This window comes from Oncorhynchus keta, unplaced genomic scaffold (assembly GCF_023373465.1).
Source record: "Oncorhynchus keta strain PuntledgeMale-10-30-2019 unplaced genomic scaffold, Oket_V2 Un_contig_3979_pilon_pilon, whole genome shotgun sequence".
Taxonomy (NCBI): domain Eukaryota; kingdom Metazoa; phylum Chordata; class Actinopteri; order Salmoniformes; family Salmonidae; genus Oncorhynchus; species Oncorhynchus keta.
The window spans coordinates 173,391-195,856 of NW_026287536.1; the positions used below are offsets into that span (position 1 = coordinate 173,391).

At 45.9% G+C, this 22,466-nt stretch overlaps 1 protein-coding gene and 1 long non-coding RNA gene across 3 annotated transcripts in view; both read left to right on the forward strand.

The window, feature by feature from the left end:
* The first annotated feature begins 341 nt into the window (after nt 1–341).
* On the forward strand, nt 342–735 carry LOC127924363 (uncharacterized). 2 transcript variants are annotated; one of them, XR_008117724.1, is made up of 3 exons: nt 342–381; nt 466–537; nt 646–735. It is a non-coding gene; the product is annotated as an uncharacterized LOC127924363 (long non-coding RNA). The 2 variants fall into 2 exon arrangements; XR_008117723.1 differs by having other exon boundaries at nt 357–381; nt 502–537; nt 646–726.
* A 1,785-nt stretch (nt 736–2,520) lies between these two features.
* The window catches only part of exoc6 (exocyst complex component 6), a 157,940-nt gene continuing 137,994 nt past the window's right edge, over nt 2,521–22,466 (forward strand). Inside the window, exon 1 of the mRNA XM_052509014.1 lies at nt 2,521–2,675. Within this exon, the coding sequence (XP_052364974.1) occupies nt 2,563–2,675 (113 nt within the window). The 5' untranslated portion in view covers nt 2,521–2,562. The remainder of the gene's footprint in view (nt 2,676–22,466) is intronic.

A 22,466-nucleotide genomic window follows, 5' to 3' on the forward strand; every position in this document is an offset into this window, starting at 1 on the left:
AGGTGAGGGGAGTTCCTTACTGAGACCAAGACAACCAGGTGAGGGGAGTTCCTTACTGAGACCTAGACAACCAGGTGATGGGAGTTCCTTACTGAGACCTAGACAACCAGGTGAGGGGAGTTACTTATTGAGACAACCAGGTGAGGGGAGTTCCTTACTGAGACCGAGACAACCAGGTGAGGGGAGTTCCTTACTGAGAGCTAGACAACCAGGTGAGGGGAGTTCCTTACTGAGACCTAGACAACCAGGCGAGTTCCTTACTGAGACCTAGACAACCAGGTGAGTTCCTTACTGAGGCCTAGACAACCAGGTGCGGGAGTTCCTTACTGAGACCTGGACAACCAGGTGAGGGGAGTTCCTTACTGAGACCTGGACAACCAGGTGAGGGGAGTTCCTTACTGAGACCTAGACAACCAGGTGAGGGGAGTTCCTTACTGAGACCTAGGCTGAGACCTAGACAACCAGGTGAGGGGAGTTCCTTACTGAGACCTAGACAACCAGGTGAGGGGAGTTCCTTACTGAGACCTGGACAACCAGGTGAGGGGAGTTCCTTACTGAGACCTAGACAACCAGGTGAGGGGAGTTCCTTACTGAGACCTAGACAACCAGGTGAGGGGAGTTCCTTACTGAGACCTAGACAACCAGGTGAGGGGAGTTCCTTACTGAGACCTGGACAACCAGGTGAGGGGAGTTCCTTACTGAGACCTAGACAACCAGGTGAGGGGAGTTCCTTACTGAGACCTAGGCTGAGACCTAGACAACCAGGTGAGGGGAGTTCCTTACTGAGACCTAGACAACCAGGTGAGGGGAGTTCCTTACTGAGACCTAGACAACCAGGTGAGGGGAGTTCCTTACTGAGACCTAGACAACCAGGTGAGGGGAGTTCCTTACTGAGACCTAGACAACCAGGCGAGGGGAGTTCCTTACTGAGACCTAGACAACCAGGTTACGGGAGTTCCTTACTGAGACCTAGACAACCAGGTGAGGGGAGTTCCTTACAAGAGACCTGGACAACCAGGTGAGGGGAGTTCCTTACTGAGACCTAGACAACCAGGTGAGGGGAGTTCCTTACTGAGGCCTAGACAACCAGGTGAGGGGAGTTCCTTACTGAGACCTAGACAACCAGGTGAGGGAGTTCCTTACTGAGACCTAGACAACCAGGTGAGGGGAGTTCCTTACTGAGACAACCAGGTGAAGGGAGTTCCTTACTGAGACCTAGACAACCAGGTGAGGGGAGTTCCTTACTGAGACGTAGACAACCAGGTGAGGGAGTTCCTTACTGAGACCTAGACAACCAGGTGAGGGGAGTTCCTTACTGAGACCTAGACAACCAGGTGAGGGGAGTTCCTTACTGAGACCTAGACAACCAGGTGAGGGGAGTTCCTTACTGAGACCTAGACAACCAGGTGAGGGGAGTTCCTTACTGAGACCTAGACAACCAGGTGAGGGGAGTTCAATACTGAAACCTAGACAACCAGGTGAGGGGAGTTCAACACTAATTAGTGACCTTAATTAATCAACCATGTACTAGGGAGTACACTTGGCCCTCTGTGGAATGAGTTTGACACGTAACAAGTTCACCTAAATATATTAAATGTATTTATGAAGGAGTGTTGTTCAAACCCGCACGGAAAATCAATTTATCCAGAAACGAACTCCTTACATACGTCTTGTAAACGTTCTATGTTGAATGGGGTTATTCGTGGCACTATTTAACCAAAAAAAGCAATGAACTCTTTTTGTTGGATTCAAAGTTCCTCGGATCACAAGGTTGACGGTTTCCCCTTCGTTGCTTTTATTCTGCTGACAGCCTGATTGACCCCAGTAGGTGTGTGACCAGGAACTCTCCACAGCTATATCCTACTGCACAAATCTCCCATCACTCTCTCCACAAAGCTAGAAATTGTGAAATGTCCAGCGATAGAGTGGAGAAACCTTTACCAGATATTCCTGAAGATGATGGTAGCAGAGATGACGAGAAGGGCTTTGGAACTGTTTTTGCTGAACTTGAATCCGTGGACTTGCCCCTGGGAACCACATTAAGGTACTTTCAATTTTATCCAAATGTGGATAAAAAAAAACAAACAAGGTTCAAACTATTGTAGAACAGATTCATTAGTCAAATGTGAGACATTTTCATCTATTCATAATAGCTAATTGTGATTACAATCAATTAGTTTTATTCTCACCAGGAAACAATTATCTGTACAAATAGCTAAGGTACTTTTTGTAATTAATTGAACAATGGAAGTGAAGTTTTAAAGGAAATGTAGCATGGACAGAATACTATTTCGTGATGTTGTTCATTCTGTTACTATTAATATAAATTTATAAGTAGGGACTATTCATTCATAGATCCCCCTCCTCTACTGATCTAAGGCCAGTTAACTGTATAGACGAATACATCAGATTTGACACTGATGTGTAGGTTCTTAACAGGGTAAACATCTGCCTTTTGGCTGTCACTAAGACATCACACACCGGTAACGTTACGCCCCTTACCGACCGAGTCCGGTACTGACCCGTTTCACCGCAGTGTCACCGTCACCGCTCGACACTGTGATGATTACCAGCAACATGGCGGACAATGAATCCGTGGAGTGTATAACGGAGCACGAACGGATTTTGCAAGAAATTGAGAGCACCGACACCGCTTGTGTCGGTCCGACACTTCGGTACGGAAATGTGTATTTTAAAGAGAAATGTATTTTATTGTCTTATCGTTGGTGGTCCAAGTAGAACAGTACACTGAAAGTACCTTTTGTTTGTTAGCATCCAAATCCCAAGCCAGTTAACGTCAGTGAGCTACATATCTTCACAGCCCGTTGTTGCTATGCTACAGTGACCAGGGTTTAGTTGCTATGCTACAGTGAGCAGGGTGAGCTAGCTTTAGACAAAAACCCGGTGTTTACACGTCAAAACATCGTGTTCATATGTCATGTGTTGTAACGTTTTATATGATGGTTGTAATGTCAGGTAGGGAGGGTGACATGTCACAACTCTACATAGCAATAGATGGGTGTGGCTCGTTATGCCCAAGGTTGTTGGCAAGCTAGCAGGTTAGCTAGTTGCATTAGCAGGTTAGCTAATTGTATTAGCAGGGTAGCTAACTAGTTGGCCAGCTAGCAGGTTAGCTAGTTGCATTAGCAGGTTAGCTAGTTGCATTAGCAGGTTAGCTAGCTAGTTGCATTAGCAGGTTAGCTAGTTGCATTAGCAGGTTAGCTAGCTAGTTGCATTAGCAGGTTAGCTAGCTAGCTTCATTTGATAATACTGAGTCTTGTTTATATCGATGTGATCTTAAAACGTTGCTGTATAGTTGGCTTGGTAAGTAGCTATCAAACAAACTGGGGAACATATTAATCACATAACAAACCTTACAGCCGTAGCTAAATGTATCAATAAGTAGCTAGTTAACGTTACATCCAAAGCAATATGTATCATTAACTAAGTAGCTAGCTAGTTAACATTACAGCAGTTATATTTATCCTTAGCTAAGTAGCTAGCTAGCTAACGTTTCATCCATAGCAATATTTATCATTAGCTATGTAGCTAGCCAACGTTAGCTTGCAATCAAGTCATCGGCTAAGCTGTCTATTCAGTAGTAAATTATCTTAATATAGTTAGCTACACGTTAGCCATGACTAACTAGAAACACTGTATTTGGCCCCAGCTGTTTTTGATGTGGAGTATTGTGGCATGGGGTGGATTTGAATGAATGACACCACTCCAGCCCCATCCCCTCCAGAACTGAAATAAAGCCTGCCAGCAGCACACCAGCCAGAGGGGGAAGTGGTGTGGCCTGTTATAGACCAATATAATGGACTAAAGTCGCCTAACTTTACCCCATATAGTCCCAAGGACCTGAGATGTTCTGTTTTAAGGGAAGATTGGTTCTGGAAGCCAAATCAGCCAAACACTCCCATCTAAAGGTGAATTGATTCTCAAATTGTGGTATTGTTCTAGAAACATACATTCATATCACAAAATAATTTCACAAACTGGTTTTAACACAGTTACAGTCTACAGTATTTGTCAGTGATGACACATTTGTGAGGTCCGTGTCTTCCGTGAAGCAGATAGCTAATTAGCACAGGTAGTCGACTCTGTCTTCCATCTGTTTTCTGTAAGCACGCGCTCTAACATGGAGATATGACTGTGTGGGAACACTAACCCTAAAAAAGGTGTTTATGAATTGAACCTTTCTTTAAATTATTATTATTTCTTGGAGATATGGATAATAATAATATAATAATAATAATATATGCCATTTAGCAGACGCTTTTATCCAAAGCGACTTACCATGTGTGCATACATTCTACGTATGGGTGGTCCCGGGATCGAACCCACTACCCTGGCGTTACAAGCGCCATGCTCTACCAACTGAGCTACAGAAGGACCACAGAAGGATGGTCCTTATGCTTCCAAAACCGTACTGCGAGTGACACGTTTAGACTGAGAGTCGGGGCTCTTTGCAAAACTCCCCCGTACAGAAAACTCTTATGTCATGTAATGTAACTGAGACCCATGATCAAGGGCTTGGCCTGTTATGGCCTAACATGCCTGTTATGACCTGGGGCCACTTATCTATCTACTCTGTCATTGTTGCTTCTGTCAGAACGATGACAGGTATGTTTCCTTGTTCAGCCAGTTTCAGCCTGGATATTGTATTGTCTCTGAGGTATAGAGGTTAGGCTACTTCCTAGTTGCGTGTCAGTTTACTGTTAACACCAGTCATAATACATTATTTACACTGGGTTCATCATAGCATTGGGAGCTTAACATTCCAGCTGTAGACCTACACTGTGCAATACATTGAGTTTGCCAGACAGTCATTTCACTGTGCTTGTTCATGTGACATTAAAACGGGAAACATTGCAGTAGTGCCTGAAAGTGTGTTAATGATTTTCAGTTCAAAGGGCAAACAAGGTGTGTTCATATCGTTAGGAAGTTAACCTTCAGTCTCCCTCTTATTGAAGTGTTTGTGTCCAGTGCTGACAACATCAAGGCTCATTGTTTTGTCCATCCTGCCTGTCATCTGTTTGAATCGTCCTTTGGTTATCAGACTTCCTCAGCCCATCCTCATCTGCTTTCCAAATGACCCCCTATGCAGTGCACTAGGACCCATAGGGCTCTGGTCTAAAGTAGTGCACTATGTAGGGAATAGGGCTCTGGTCTAAAGTAGTGCACTAGGACCCATAGGGCTCTGGTCTAAAGTAGTGCACTAGGACCCATAGGGCTCTGGTCTAAAGTAGTGCACTAGGACCCATAGGGCTCTGGTCTAAAGTAGTGCACTAGGACCCATAGGGCTCTGGTCTAAAGTAGTGCACTAGGACCCATAGGGCTCTGGTCTAAAGTAGTGCACTAGGACCCATAGGGCTCTGGTCTAAAGTAGTGCACTATGTAGGGAATAGGGCTCTGGTCTAAAGTAGTGCACGAGGACCCATAGGGCTCTGGTCTAAAGTAGTGCACTATGTAGGGAATAGGGCTCTGGTCTAAAGTAGTGCACGAGGACCCATAGGGCTCTGGTCTAAAGTAGTGCACTAAGACCCATAGGGCTCTGGTCTAAAGTAGTGCACATTTTAGGGAATAGGGCTCTGGTCTAAAGTGGTGCACTATGTAGGGAATAGGGCTCTGGTCTAAAGTAGTGCACTATGTAGGGAACTGTGGTGCTTGGGGGCTGGACTGTGGCGCTTGGTGGCTGGCTGGCGCAGGCAGGATGGGTGGGGGCTGGACTGTGACCCGGGCTGGGGGCTGGACTGTGGTGCAGGCAGGGTGGGTGGGGGCTGGACTGTGGTGCAGGCAGGGTGGTGGGGGCTGGACTGTGGTGCAGGCAGGGTGGTGGGGGCTGGACTGTGGTGCAGGCAGGGTGGGTGGTGGCTGGACTGTGGTGCTGGCAGGGTGAGTGGGGGCTGGACTGTGGTGCAGGCAGGGTGGGTGGTGGCTGGACTGTGGTGCTGGCAGGGTGGGTGGGGGCTGGACTGTGGTGCAGGCAGGGTGGTGGGGGGCTGGACAGTGGTGCAGGCAGGGTGGGTGGTGGCTGGACTGTGGTGCAGGCAGGGTGGGTGGTGGCTGGACTGTGGTGCTGGCAGGGTGGGTGGTGGCTGGACTGTGGTGCGGGCAGGGTGGGTGGGGGCTGGACTGTGGCGCAGGCAGGGTGGGTGGTGGCTGGACTGTGTTGCTGGCAGGGTGGGTGGTGGCTGGACTGTGGTGCTGGCAGGGTGGGTGGGGGCTGGACTGTGGTGCTGGTAGGGTGGGTAGGGGCTGGACTGTGGTGCAGGCAGGAGGACTGGGGCTGGACAATGGCGCAGGCAGGAGGACTGGGGTTGGACAATGGCGCAGGCAGGAGGACTGGGGGCTGGACAATGGCGCAGGCAGGAGGACTGGGGGCTGGACAATGGCGCAGGCAGGAGGACTGGGGGCTGGACAATGGCGCAGGGAGGAGGACTGGGGGCTGGACAATGGCGCAGGCAGGAGGACTGGGGGCTGGACAATGGCGCAGGCAGGAGGACTGGGGGCTGGACAATGGCGCAGGCAGGAGGACTGGGGGCTGGACAATGGCGCAGGGTGGCTGGGGGCTGGACAATGGCGCAGGCAGGAGGACTGGGGGCTGGACAATGGCGCAGGCAGAGTGGCTGGGGGCTGGACAATGGCGCAGGCAGGAGGACTGGGAGCTGGACAATGGCGCAGGCAGGAGGACTGGGAGCTGGACAATGGCGCAGGGTGGCATAGACATGAAAACCAATAAATGGTGATGTCATCCATGTGTTCCAATGGAAAACTCCCGATGGCGCATGAAGCTGGAAGTATTTGAATTTGAAGCCATGTTGCTGAATGTATATGTAGCAGTTAAAATGGATCACTGTTTAAATAGATATGTAGCAGTTAGAATGGATCGCTTTTTAAATAGATATGTAGCAGATAGAATGGATCGCTTTTTAAATAGATATGTAGCAGTTAGAATGGATCGCTTTTTAAATAGATATGTAGCAGTCAGAATGGATCACTGTTTAAATAGATATGTAGCAGTTAGAATGGATCACTGTTTAAATAGATATGTAGCAGTTAGAATGGATCACTGTTTAAATAGATATGTAGCAGTTAGAATGGATCACTATTTAAATAGATATGTAGCAGTTAGAATGGATCACTATTTAAATAGATATGTAGCAGTCAGAATGGATCACTGTTTAAATAGATATGTAGCAGTTAGAATGGATCACTATTTAAATAGATATGTTGCAGTTAGAATGGATCACTGTTTAAATGTCTATTTGTAGCAGTTAGAATGGATCACTATTTAAATAGATATGTGGCAGTTAGAATGGATCACTATTTAAATAGATATGTAGCAGTTAGAATGGATCACTGTTTAAATAGATATGTAGCAGTCAGAATGGATCACTGTTTAAATGTCTATTTGTAGCAGTCAGAATGGATCACTATTTAAATAGATATGTAGCAGTCAGAATGGATCACTGTTTAAATGTCTATTTGTAGCCAACTTTAAAATAGTCGATCATGGGGTTCGAACTTGATCACAATAAACACATTTTAGAGCCCAAAACAAACGTCATTGTATTATTTTGGGTTGTTCTGGCGGTTTTGTAATTTGCATAGGCTGTCTAGGGCCGACCGGTGTGTGTTTGTAGAGGACGATGACAGGCCTTTGCATGTTAATGGTCTCATTAGCACCATCAGATTGTGTCACATGCTTGGTAAACAACAGGTGCAGTGAAATGCTGACTGACTGGCCGTTGCCAACAATGCAGAGAGAAAGACCAGAGAGAAATAATAGGAAAGTTTTATAATAAAAGTCATAATAAATGTTTTTATCTTTTATTTCACCTTTATTTAACAAGGTAGGTCAGTTGAGAACAAGTTCTCATTTACAATTGCGACCTGGCCAAAATAAAGCAAAGCAGTGAGACACATACAACAACAGAGTTACACATGGAGTAAAACAAACATACAGTCAATAATACAGTATAAACAAGTCTATAGACAATGTGAGCAAATTAGGTGAGAAGGGAGGTAAAGGCAAAAAAAGGCCATGGTGGCAAAGTAAATACAATATAGCAAGTAAAACAATGGAATGGTAGATTTGCAGTGGAAGAATGTGCAAAGTAGAAATAAAAATAATGGGGTGCAAAGGAGCTAAATAAATAAATACAGTAGGGAAAGCGGTAGTTGTTTGGGCTAAATTATAGATGGGCTATGTACAGGTGCAGTAATCTGTGAGCTGCTCTGACAGTTGGTGCTTAAAGTTAGTGAGGGAGATAAGTGTTTCCAGTTTCAGAGATTTTTGTAGTTCGTTCCAGTCATTGGCAGCAGAGAACTGGAAGGAGAGGTGGCCAAGAAAGAATTGGTTTTGGGGATGACTAGAGAGATATACCTGCTGGAGCGTGTGCTGCAGGTGGGAGATGCTATGGTGACCAGCGAGCTGAGATAAGGGGGGACTTTACCTAGCAGGGTCTTGTAGATGACATGGAGCCAGTGGGTTTGGCAACGAGTGTGAAGCGAGGACCAGCCAACGAGAGCATACAGGTCGCAATGGTGGGTAGTATATGGGGCTTTGGTGACAAAACGGATTGCACTGTGATAGACTGCATCCAATTTGTTGAGTAGGGTATAGGAGGCTATTTTGTAAATGACATCGCCGAAGTCGAGGATTGGTAGGATGGTCAGTTTTACGATGGTATGTTTGGCAGCATGAGTGAAGGATGCTTTGTTGCGAAATAGGAAGCCAATTCTAGATTTAACTTTGGATTGGAGATGTTTGATGTGGGTCTGGAAGGAGAGTTTACAGTATAACCAGACACCTAGGTATTTGTAGTTGTCCACCTATTCTAAGTCAGAGCCGTCCAGAGTGGTGATGTTGGACGGGCGGGCAGGTGCAGGCAGCGATCGGTTGAAGAGCATGCATTTAGTTTTACTTGTATTTAAGAGCAATTGGAGGCCACGGAAGGAGAGTTGTATGGCATTGAAGCTTGCCTGGAGGGTTGTTAACACAGTGTCCAAAGAAGGGCCAGAAGTATACAGAATGGTGTCGTCTGGAGGTTAGTTAACACAGTGTCTAAAGAGGGGCCAGAAGTATACAGAATGGTGTCGTCTGCGTAGAGGTGGATCAGAGACTCACCAGCAGCAAGAGCGACCTCATTGATGTATACAGAGAAGAGAGTCGGTCCAAGAATTGAACCCTGTGGCACCCCCATAGACTGGCAGAGGTCCGGACAGCAGACCCTCCGATTTGACACACTGAACTCTATCAGAGAAGTAGTTGGTGAACCAGGCGAGGCAATCATTTGAGAAACCAAGGCTGTCGAGTCTGCCGATGAGGATGTGGTGATTGACAGAGTCGAAAGCCTTGGCCAGATCAATGAATACGGCTGCACAGTAATGTTTCTTATCGATGGCGGTTAAGATATCATTTAGGACCTTGAGCGTGGCTGAGGTGCACCCATGACCAGCTCTGAAACCAGATTGCATAGCAGAGAAGGTATGGTGAGATTCGAAATGGTCGGTAATCTGTTTGTTGACTTAGCTTTCGAAGACCTTAGAAAGGCAGGGTAGGATAGATATAGGTCAGTAGCAGTTTGGGTCAAGAGTGCCCCCCTCCCTTTGAATAGGGGGATGACCGCAGCTGCTTTCCAATCTTTGGGAATCTCAGACGACACGAAAGAGAGGTTGAACAGGCTAGTAATAGGGGTGGCAACAATTTTGGCAGATCATTTTTAGAAAGAAAGGGTCCAGAATGTCTAGCCCAGCTGATTTTTCAGCTCTTTCAGAACATCAGCTGAATGGATTTGGGAGAAGGAGAAATGGGGAAGGCTTGGGCGAGTTGCTGTTGGAGGTGCAGTGCTGTTGACCGGGGTAGGAGTAGCCAGGTGGAAAGCATGGCCAGCCGTAGAAAAATGCTTATTGAAATTCTCAATTATGGTTAATTTATCAGTGGTGACAGTGTTTCCTATCTTCAGTGCAGTGGGCAGCTGGGAGGAGGTGTTCTTATTCTCCATGGACTTTACAGTGTCCCAGAACTTTTTGAGTTAGTGTTGCAGGAAGCAAATTTCTGCTTGAAAAAGCTAGCTAGCCTGCCTGCCTAACTGCCTGTGTATATTGGTTTCTAGCTTCCCTGAACAGCTGCATATCACTGGGGCTGTTCAATGCTAATGCAGAACGCCATAGGATGTTTTTGTGTTGGTTAAGGGCTGTCAGGTCTGGGGAGACAGACAGACGTCAGTGAAACACCCGGCGACAGACAGACAGACAGACAGACAGACGTTGAATATAAATAGTAATTCAGTCAAGACAGCAGCCATGCCCTATCACATCTGAGACTAAATCACATTTTGGAGTGAAATAATGTTCCACTTGGTTTGGTGTAGGGTATATCTGTATTGATTTGTCTGTATGAGAACGGACAATGCACCAATCCCCAAAGATGTGATTATGCCCAACCACGTAACCACGGGTGGGAAAACGGCGTCCACAGTTCAAAATAAGTCTATACAGCCTCCATTTATAGATCTGTTTTGCGTCCCAGGTATTCGTAAGACTTAGACAGAGTTAGTCTTGATAGAAGCAAATCTATTAGGAATTATTACTATTGGGAAGGACCAAGCTTCTCTTGACCAATAAGTTGTCGCCATCTACCAGCTTCGATTCCATGATCCAATTAAAATGATTCTCATGTTCTGCTGTGGGTTTTCCAGCGTCTTCCCGTCCAACAGCTTCTTCACCGTTTTAGCGATTTATCGTCCTGCGTTTCTCCAGCGTGTCGTGGATTTGGCTCAGCTTGGTGTCCAGATCTCTCAGATCATCTTTGCGTTGGGATCCATCGCATGTGTTTTATATATGGCTTCTACGTGTACTTTGACGTTTGCACCGAACACAACTTTTATTTATATTTTTAAGTGAAGACGATACCGTTTCAATTCGTGTTTTTTGAAAAATAATAACGACAGATCTGTGGTGGATAAAGTCTTTAATTTGAGGGAATTCTGTGACACAAAATAAAGCCTGTTCACTGGAAGTCAGTTCTTCAGGGACCATTTCCTAGTGGAGAGAGTCACATGTCTCTGAATCAACATCAGGACATCGATGCAGGAGAATGACCATTTCCTAGTGGAGCGAGTCACATGTCTCTGAATCAACATCGATGCAGGAGAATGACCATTTCCTAGTGGAGAGAGTCACATGTCTCTGAATCAACATCAGGACATTGATGCAGGAGAATGACCATTTCCTAGTGGAGCGCGTCACATGTCTCTGGGAATCAGCATCGATGCAGGAGAATGACCATTTCCTAGTGGAGAGAGTCACATGTCTCTGGGAATCAACATCGATACAGGAGAATGACCATTTCCTAGTGGAGAGAGTCACATGTCTCTGAATCAACATCGATACAGGAGAATGACCATTTCCTAGTGGAGAGAGTCACATGTCTCTGGGAATCAACATCGATACAGGAGAATGACCATTTCCTAGTGGAGAGAGTCACATGTCTCTGGGAATCAACATCGATGCAGGAGAATGACCATTTCCTAGTGGAGAGAGTCACATGTCTCTGGGAATCAACATCGATACAGGAGAATGACCATTTCCTAGTGGAGAGAGTCACATGTCTCTGAATCAACATCAGGACATCGATGCAGGAGAATGACCATTTCCTAGTGGAGAGAGTCACATGTCTCTGGGAATCAACATCGATGCAGGAGAATGACCATTTCCTAGTGGAGAGAGTCACATGTCTCTGGGAATCAACATCGATACAGGAGAATGACCATTTCCTAGTGGAGAGAGTCACATGGTTCTGGGAATCAACATCGATGCAGGAGAATGACCATTTCCTAGTGGAGAGAGTCACATGTCTCTGGGAATCAACATCAGGACATCGATGCAGGAGAATGACCATTTCCTAGTGGAGAGAGTCACATGTCTCTGAATCAACATCAGGGCATCGATGCAGGAGAATGACCATTTCCTAGTGGAGCGAGTCACATGTCTCTGGGAATCAACATCGATGCAGGAGAATGACCATTTCCTAGTGGAGAGAGTCACATGTCTCTGAATCAACATCAGGACATCGATGCAGGAGAATGACCATTTCCTAGTGGAGCGAGTCACATGTCTCTGAATCAACATCAGGACATCGATACAGGAGAATGACCATTTCCTAGTGGAGAGAGTCACATGTCTCTGGGAATCAACATCGATACAGGAGAATGACCATTTCCTAGTGGAGAGAGTCACATGTCTCTGAATCAACATCGATACAGGAGAATGACCATTTCCTAGTGGAGAGAGTCACATGTCTCTGGGAATCAACATCGATACAGGAGAATGACCATTTCCTAGTGGAGAGAGTCACATGTCTCTGGGAATCAACATCGATGCAGGAGAATGACCATTTCCTAGTGGAGAGAGTCACATGTCTCTGGGAATCAACATCGATGCAGGAGAATGACCATTTCCTAGTGGAGAGAGTCACATGTCTCTGGGAATCAACATCGATGCAGGAGAATGACCATTTCCTAGTGGAGAGAGTCACATGTCTCTGAATCAACATCAGGACATCGATGCAGGAGAATGACCATTTCCTAGTGGAGCGAGTCACATGTCTCTGAATCAACATCAGGACATCGATACAGGAGAATGACCATTTCCTAGTGGAGAGAGTCACATGTCTCTGAATCAACATCAGGACATCGATACAGGAGAATGACCATTTCCTAGTGGAGAGAGTCACATGTCTCTGGGAATCAACATCGATACAGGAGAATGACCATTTCCTAGTGGAGAGAGTCACATGTCTCTGAATCAGCATCGATGCAGGAGAATGACCATTTCCTAGTGGAGAGAGTCACATCTCTCTGAATCAACATCGATACAGGAGAATGACCATTTCCTAGTGGAGCGAGTCACATGTCTCTGAATCAACATCAGGACATCGATGCAGGAGAATGACCATTTCCTAGTGGAGAGAGTCACATGTTTCTGAATCAACATCGATGCAGGAGAATGACCATTTCCTAGTGGAGAGAGTCACATGTTTCTGAATCAACATCGATGCAGGAGAATGACCATTTCCTAGTGGAGAGAGTCACATGTCTCTGAATCAACATCAGGCCATCGATGCAGGATTCTGGAGCCTAATTTATAAAACCCATTTAGATTGTCGATAACTTGGACAGACTGTTGCTAGTGGCGTCATGCTCTGTCACAACGGTCCTTGTTCACAAATCTCAGTTGGCGAGCAGTCAGGAGCCAAGGCTATATCTGGGTCAGTCAGTGCAGGGCGCTCCACCGGTCTACATTTACATTCTATTAGTTATTCCCTGGTTCTGGATGGCAGTGACCGAGCGGCTGGTTTGTCTCGTTGCCGTGCACAGCCAGTGTCCCGGGGTGTGGAGGGGTTGAGCACAATGGTGCCAGGCTGGGTGTTCTGTGGCTCACCCTCTTCAATCCGCAGGCCAGAGGAAGCCTGAGGTCTTTCCCCTCTCCCCCATAATGCTCTAGCTCTTCCCTCAGCCCCACAGGAAGCACCTGCAGCCTGTCTCTCTCTCTCTAACCGCCTCAGCCAGTCAGGATATCACTGCATGACAGAGGGGGCCCGGGAGGCCCTCCAACGTTTGAAAGATGGACCGTTTTCCGAGGCCGTTGTTGGAGGCTGAAACGAGCTGTCGTCCTCCTGCATTGTGACCCGGAGGAAAACATCTGTCCCCATCGAGCGTTTTATCACCGCCACACGTTCACTGTTTTTTGTTTCAGCCTCGTGTTGATTAGTGAGAATAAATATAGGTGGTAATAATGAGGTTAAGCTGCTCTTGGACAAGGTCATAGGGAAGTAGCATGGTCAGGTCACGCTGTTCTGTGTAAAGAGCAACAAATCAGCACTTCTCTATCAGCAGGGTCCTAGAAGGTCTGTTGTGGAGAACACAGAACGGAACCACACAATCCAGACATTAAAACGCAATTCAACAATATTAAAAAATGTATTGAACTTAGTAGGACATCAACTAAATGTATTGAACTTAGTAGGACATCAACTAAATGTATTGAACTTAGTAGGAAATCAACTAAATGTATTGAACTTAGTATCAACTAAATGTATTGAACTTAGTAGGACATCAACTAAATGTATTGAACTCAGTAGGACATCAACTAAATGTATTGAACTTAGTAGGACATCAACTAAATGTATTGAACTTAGTAGGACATCAACTAAATGTATTGAACTTAGTAGGACATCAACTAAATGTATTGAACTTAGTAGGACATCAACTAAATGTATTGAACTTAGTAGGACATCAACTAAATGTATTGAACTTAGTAGGACATCAACTAAATGTATTGAACTTAGTAGGACATCAACTAAATGTATTGAACTTAGTAGGACATCAACTAAATGTATTGAACTTAGTAGGACATCAACTAAATGTATTGAACTTAGTAGGACATCAACTAAATGTATTGAACTTAGTAGGACATCAACTAAATGTATTGAACTCAGTAGGACATCAACTAAATGTATTGAACTCAGTAGGACATCAACTAAATGTATTGAACTTAGTAGGACATCAACTAAATGTATTGAACTGAGTAGGACATCAACTAAATGTATTGAACTCAGTAGGACATCAACTAAATGTATTGAACTCAGTAGGACATCAACTAAATGTATTGAACTCAGTAGGACATCAACTAAATGTATTGAACTCAGTAGGACATCAACTAAATGTATTGAACTCAGTAGGACATCAACTAAATGTATTGAACTCAGTAGGACATCAACTAAATGTATTGAACTCAGTAGGACATCAACTAAATGTATTGAACTTAGTAGGACATCAACTAAATATATTGAACTTAGGACATCAACTAAATGTATTGAACTTAGTAGGACATCAACTAAATGTATTGAACTTAGTAGGACATCAACTAAATGTATTGAACTTAGTAGGACATCAACTAAATGTATTGAACTTAGTAGGACATCAACTAAATGTATTGAACTTAGTAGGACATCAACTAAATGTATTGAACTTAGTAGGACATCAACTAAATGTATTGAACTGAGTAGGACATCAACTAAATGTATTGAACTTAGTAGGACATCAACTAAATGTATTGAACTTAGTAGGACATCAACTAAATGTATTGAACTCAGTAGGACATCAACTAAATGTATTGAACTTAGTAGGACATCAACTAAATGTATTGAACTTAGTAGGACATCAACTAAATGTATTGAACTTAGTAGGACATCAACTAAATGTATTGAACTTAGTAGGACATCAACTAAATGTATTGAACTTACTGGAACATTTTATAATTTGATAAATTAATCTGATAATTTGACAAGTTAATCTGATAATTTGATAAATTAATCTGATAATTTGATAAATTAATCTGATAATTTGATAAATTAATCTGATAATTTGATAAATTAATCTGATAATTTAGTTAATCAATACCACATGACCAGAATGCATCAGTGATTTTGTATTTTCCTACAACTTTCGGAAACGGCACAGGAGTGTGTGTGTGTGTGTGTGTGTGTGTGTGTCTACACTTTGTGGAGCCGTTTCTACACTTTGTGGAGCCGTTTCTACACTTTGTGGAGCCGTTAGCAATGATGATTTTCCAGGCGCCTTATCAGTGGTCTCTTTACTTCTTTAGTTATTTCACAAACGCGTGAGCTCTGGCTGTTGGACCACACCCTGTGTTCATCTTCATTTCCTTCCCAAGCATCACTGGGTTTACCACAGCAGTGGTTTCATGTTCTCTCCTACTTTCTAACGCAGGAGATGTGAGGGGCATTCTGGGGAACGAGATGATAAACTGGACAAATTGTGATCTGTAGGGGTGTGCTAAAGGGATCTACATGGTTATTACCATATTCACATATCCAAAGAAACGTTTTTAATATTCAAATACTTGTGAGACTATTTTAAAACACAGGCTTTTTCTAAATGGAAAAATAATATAATCCATGTGACATTGTGACATAGAAGGACATTTAAAATGCTTCATTTATAAAACGGCTAACTTTTCAATGTGCTTTTTACTACATGTGTCCGGAAGACTTCATGTGTAACTTAGCTTGTTGTTTGTTGGTCAATCGAACAGAGGCTCAATGTGTAACATGTAGACTGAGGGTTACGTAATGAAATGCTAAATTACCCAATGAAGTTGGTGAAATGAGGAGTAGGTGACAAGGAGCCCCCAACAGGGAGGCTGTTGTATCTGAATGGGGTTGTAGGTGACAAGGAGCTCCCAACAGGGAGGCTGTTGTATCTGAATGGGGTTGTAGGTGACAAGGAGCCCCCAACAGGGAGGCTGTTGTATCTGAATGGGGTTGTAGGTGACAAGGAGCCCCCAACGGGGAGGTTGTTGTATCTGAATGGGGTTGTAGGTGACAAGGAGCCCCCAACGGGGAGGCTGTTGTATCTGAATGGGGTTGTAGGTGACAAGGAGCCCCCAACGGGGAGGTTGTTGTATCTGAATGGGGTTGTAGGTGACGAGGAGCCCCCAACAGGGAGGTTGTTGTATCTGAATGGGGTTGTACATGACAAGGAGCCCCCAACGGGGAGGCTGTTGTATCTGAATGGGGTTGTAGGTGACAAGGAGCCCCCAACAGGGAGGCTGTTGTATCTGAATGGGGTTGTAGGTGACAAGGAGCCCCCAACAGGGAGGCTGTTGTATCTGAATGGGGTTGTAGGTGACAAGGAGACACCAACAGGGAGGCTGTTGTATCTGAATGGGGTTGTAGGTGACAAAGCCCCCAACGGGAGGTTGTTGTATCTGAATGGGGTTGTAGGTGACAAGGAGCCCCCAACGGGGAGGCTGTTGTATCTGAATGGGGTTGTAGGTGACAAGGAGCCCCCAAAGGGGAGGCTGTTGTATCTGAATGGGGTTGTAGGTGACAAGGAGCCCCCAACGGGGAGGCTGTTGTATCTGAATGGGGTTGTAGGTGACAAGGAGCCCCCAACAGGGAGGCTGTTGTATCTGAATGGGGTTGTAGGTGACAAGGAGCCCCCAACAGGGAGGCTGTTGTATCTGAATGGGGTTGTAGGTGACAAGGAGCCCCCAACAGGGAGGCTGTTGTATCTGAATGGGGTTGTAGGTGACAAGGAGCCCCCAACAGGGAGGCTGTTGTATCTGAATGGGGTTGTAGGTGACCAGGAGCCCCCAACAGGGAGGCTGTTGTATCTGAATGGGGTTGTAGGTGACAAGGAGCCCCCAACAGGGAGGCTGTTGTATCTGGATGGGTTTGGGGAAAAAGCACAGCATGTATCTTCAATTACCCTAGCTTGCTATAACTGGCTAGCTTCTCCAGGCTACTCCAGTAAAGACAGGCACTGTTATGTGGTGATAAATAACATTCAGATAGACTTGACTGTAGCTGAGATGCCTCTCTCTCTCTCTATCTCTCTCTATCTCTCTCTATCTCTCTATCTCTCTCTCTCTCTATCTCTCTCTATCTCTCTCTCTCTATCTCTCTCTATCTCTCTCTATCTCTCTCTATCTCTCTCTATCTCTCTCTATCTCTCTCTATCTCTCTCTCTCTCTCTCTCTCTATCTCTCTCTATCTCTCTCTATCTCTCTCTATCTCTCTCTATCTCTCTCTATCTCTCTCTCTCTCTCTCTCTCTCTCTCTCTCTATCTCTCTCTCTCTCTCTCTCTCTCTCTCTCTATCTCTCTCTATCTCTCTCTATCTCTCTCTATCTCTCTCTATCTCTCTCTATCTCTCTCTATCTCTCTCTATCTCTCTCTATCTCTCTCTATCTCTCTCTATCGCTCTCGCTCTCGCTCTCGCTCTTGCTCTCTATCTCTATCTCTCTCGCTCTCGCTCGCTCTCTCTCCAAGTTAGCTAGTCTTGACTGTAGATGAGATGCCTCTCTCTCTCTAAGTTATCTAGTCTTGACTGTAGATGAGATGCCTCTCTCTCTCTCTCCAAGTTATCTAGTCTTGACTGTAGATGAGATGCCTCTCTCTCTCTCCAAGTTATCTAGTCTTGACTGTAGATGAGATGCCTCTCTCTCTCTCTCTCTCCAAGTTATCTAGTCTTGACTGTAGATGAGATGCCCCTCTAATCAGGTTCTGATTTAGACCTGGGTCAACAGCACCAGACAGAGACAGCAAGGTCGGTTCGTTGCTCCAGAACCTTTCCGTTCACCTTCACACTCCTGGGCCAGACTACACTCAATCATATGACCCACTGAAGAGACGAGTCTTCAGTAAAGACTTAAAGGTTGAGACTGAGTCTGCGTCTCTCACATGGGTAGGCAGACCGTTCCATAAACATGAAGTTCCAGCTGTTTGCTTAGAAATTCTAGGGACAATTAGAAGGCCTGCGTCTTGTGACCGTAGCGTACGTGTAGGTATGTACGGCAGGACCAAATCAGAGAGATAGGTAGGAGCAAGCCCATGTAATGCTTTGTAGGTTAGCAGTAAAACCTTGAAATCAGCCCTTGCTTTGACAGGAAGCCAGTGTAGAGAGGCTAGCACTGGAGTAATATGATCATACATTTTTTGGTTCTAGTCAGGATTATAGCAGCCGTATTTAGCACTAACTGAGGTTTATTTAGTGATTTATCTGGGCAGCTGGAAAGTAGAGCATTGCAGTAGTCTAACCTAGAAGTGACAAAGGCATGGATAACACCAGTTAAGGCCCTGTTGTTCAGGACACATGATGATATCTCCACTCCTGTCTAATGTAGGGTGAGGTAGCCTAGGCCTATATTACAGAGAGATAACACCAGGTGTTGTTCAGGCCACATGGTGCTATCTCCACTCCAGTCTAATGTAGGGTGAGGTAGCCTAGGCCTATATTACAGAGAGATAACACCAGGTGTTGTTCAGGCCACATGATGATATCTCCACTCCAGTCTAATGTAGGGTGAGGTAGCCTAGGCCTATATTACAGAGAGATAACACCAGTTAAGGCCCTGTTGTTCAGGCCACATGGTGCTATCTCCACTCCTGTCTAATGTAGGGTGAGGTAGCCTAGGCCTATATTACAGAGAGATAATACCAGTTAAGGTCCTGTTGTTCAGGCCACATGATGATATCTCCACTCCTGTCTAATGTAGGGTGAGGTAGCCTAGGCCTATATTACAGAGAGATAACACCAGGTGTTGTTCAGGCCACATGGTGCTATCTCCACTCCAGTCTAATGTAGGGTGAGGTAGCCTAGGCCTATATTACAGAGAGATAACACCAGGTGTTGTTCAGGCCACATGGTGCTATCTCCACTCCAGTCTAATGTAGGGTGAGGTAGCCTAGGCCTATATTACAGAGAGATAACACCAGGTGTTGTTCAGGCCACATGGTGCTATCTCCACTCCAGTCTAATGTAGGGTGAGGTAGCCTAGGCCTATATTACAGAGAGATAACACCAGTTAAGGCCCTGTTGTTCAGGCCACATGGTGCTATCTCCACTCCTGTCTAATGTAGGGTGAGGTAGCCTAGGCCTATATTATAGAGAGATAACACCAGTTAAGGTCCTGTTGTTCAGGCTACATGGTGATATCTCCACTCCAGTCTAATGTAGGGTGAGGTAGCCTATATTACAGAGAGATAGCACCAGTTAAGGTCCTGTTGTTCAGGCTACATGGTGATATCTCCACTCCAGTCTAATGTAGGGTGAGGTAGCCTAGGCCTATATTACAGAGAGATAGCACCAGTTAAGGTCCTGTTGTTCAGGCCACATGATGATATCTCCACTCCAGTCTAATGTAGGGTGAGGTAGCCTAGGCCTATATTACAGAGAGATAACACCAGTTAAGGCCCTGTTGTTCAGGCCACATGATGATATCTCCACTCCAGTCTAATGTAGGGTGAGGTAGCCTATATTACAGAGAGATAACACCAGTTAAGGCCCTGTTGTTCAGGCCACATGGTGCTATCTCCACTCCAGTCTAATGTAGGGTGAGGTAGCCTAGGCCTATATTACAGAGAGATAACACCAGTTAAGGTCCTGTTGTTCAGGCTACATGGTGATATCTCCACTCCAGTCTAATGTAGGGTGAGGTAGCCTATATTACAGAGAGATAGCACCAGTTAAGGTCCTGTTGTTCAGGCTACATGGTGATATCTCCACTCCAGTCTAATGTAGGGTGAGGTAGCCTAGGCCTATATTACAGAGAGATAGCACCAGTTAAGGTCCTGTTGTTCAGGCCACATGATGATATCTCCACTCCAGTCTAATGTAGGGTGAGGTAGCCTAGGCCTATATTACAGAGAGATAACACCAGTTAAGGCCCTGTTGTTCAGGCCACATGGTGCTATCTCCACTCCAGTCTAAAGTAGGGTGAGGTAGCCTAGGCCTATATTACAGAGAGATAACACCAGTTAAGGCCCTGTTGTTCAGGCCACATGGTGCTATCTCCACTCCAGTCTAATGTAGGGTGAGGTAGCCTAGGCCTATATTACAGAGAGATAACACCAGTTAAGGCCCTGTTGTTCAGGCCACATGGTGCTATCTCCACTCCTGTCTAATGTAGGGTGAGGTAGCCTAGGCCTATATTACAGAGAGATAACACCAGTTAAGGCCCTGTTGTTCAGGCCACATGGTGCTATCTCCACTCCAGTCTAATGTAGGGTGAGGTAGCCTAGGCCTATATTACAGAGAGATAACACCAGGTGTTGTTCAGGCCACATGGTGCTATCTCCACTCCAGTCTAATGTAGGGTGAGGTAGCCTAGGCCTATATTACAGAGAGATAACACCAGGTGTTGTTCAAGCCACATGGTGCTATCTCCACTCCAGTCTAAAGTAGGGTGAGCCCTATAAAGTAGGGTGAGCCCTATAAAGTAGGGTGAGCCCTATAAAGCCCTTCTTGCCTCTCTGGGCTAGGTTAGGTCCATAGCCTCTCTGGGCTAGGTTAGGTCCATAGCCTCTGGGCTAGGCTAATAGCCTCTCTGGGCTAGGTTAGTTCTATAGCCTCTGGGCTAGGCTAATAGCCTCTCTGGGCTAGGTTAGGTCTATAGCCTCTCTGGGCTAGGTTAGGTCTATAGCCTCTCTGGGTGAGGGCAATAGCCTCTCTGGGCTAGGTTAGGTCTATAGCCTCTGGGCTAGGCTAATAGCCTCTCTGGGCTAGGTTAGGTCTATAGCCTCTCTGGGCTAGGTTAGGTCTATAGCCTCTCTGGGCTAGGGCAATAGCCTCTCTGGGCTAGGTTAGGTCTCTAGCTTCTCTGGGCTAGGCTAATAGCCTCTCTGGGCTAGGTCTATAGCCTCTCTGGGCTAGGTTAGGTCTATAGCTTCTCTGGGCTAGGCTAATAGCCTCTCTGGGCTAGGTCTATAGCCTCTCTGGGCTAGGTTAGGTCTATAGCTTCTCTGGGCTAGGCTAATAACCTCTCTGGGCTAGGTCTATAGCCTCTCTGGGCTAGGTCTATAGCCTCTCTGGGCTAGGTCTATAGCCTCTCTGGGCTAGGTCTATAGCCTCTCTGGGCTAGGTCTATAGCCTCTCTGGGCTAGGCTAATAGCCTCTCTGGGCTAGGCTAATAGCCTCTCTGGGCTAGGCTAATAGCCTCTCTGGGCTAGGCTAATAGCCTCTCTGGGCTAGGCTAATAGCCTCTCTGGGCTAGGCTAATAGCCTCTCTGGGCTAGGCTAATAGCCTCTCTGGGCTAGGCTAATAGCCTCTCTGGGCTAGGCTAATAGCCTCTCTGGGCTAGGCTAATAGCCTCTCTGGGCTAGGGCAATAGCCTCTCTGGGCTAGGCTAGGGCAATAGCCTCTCTGGGCTAGGTTAGGTCTATAGCCTCTCTGGGCTAGGGCAATAGCCTCTCTGGGCTAGGTTAGGTCTATAGCTTCTCTGGGCTAGTCTAATAGCCTCTCTGGGCTAGACTAATAGCCTCTCTGGGCTAGACTAATAGCCTCTCTGGGCTAGACTAATAGCCTCTCTGGGCTAGACTAATAGCCTCTCTGGGCTAGGCTAATAGCCTCTCTGGGCTAGGCTAATAGCCTCTCTGGGCTAGGCTAATAGCCTCTCTGGGCTAGACTAATAGCCTCTCTGGGCTAGACTAATAGCCTCTCTGGGCTAGGCTAATAGCCTCTCTGGGCTAGGCTAATAGCCTCTCTGGGCTAGACTAATAGCCTCTCTGGGCTAGGCTAATAGCCTCTCTGGGCTAGGCTAATAGCCTCTCTGGGCTAGACTAATAGCCTCTCTGGGCTAGACTAATAGCCTCTCTGGGCTAGACTAATAGCCTCTCTGGGCTAGGCTAATAGCCTCTCTGGGCTAGGCTAATAGCCTCTCTGGGCTAGGCTAATAGCCTCTCTGGGCTAGGCTAATAGCCTCTCTGGGCTAGGCTAATAGCCTCTCTGGGCTAGGCTAATAGCCTCTCTGGGCTAGGCTAATAGCCTCTCTGGGCTAGGCTAATAGCCTCTCTGGGCTAGGCTAATAGCCTCTCTGGGCTAGGCTAATAGCCTCTGGGCTAGGGCAATAGCCTCTGGGCTAGGCTAATA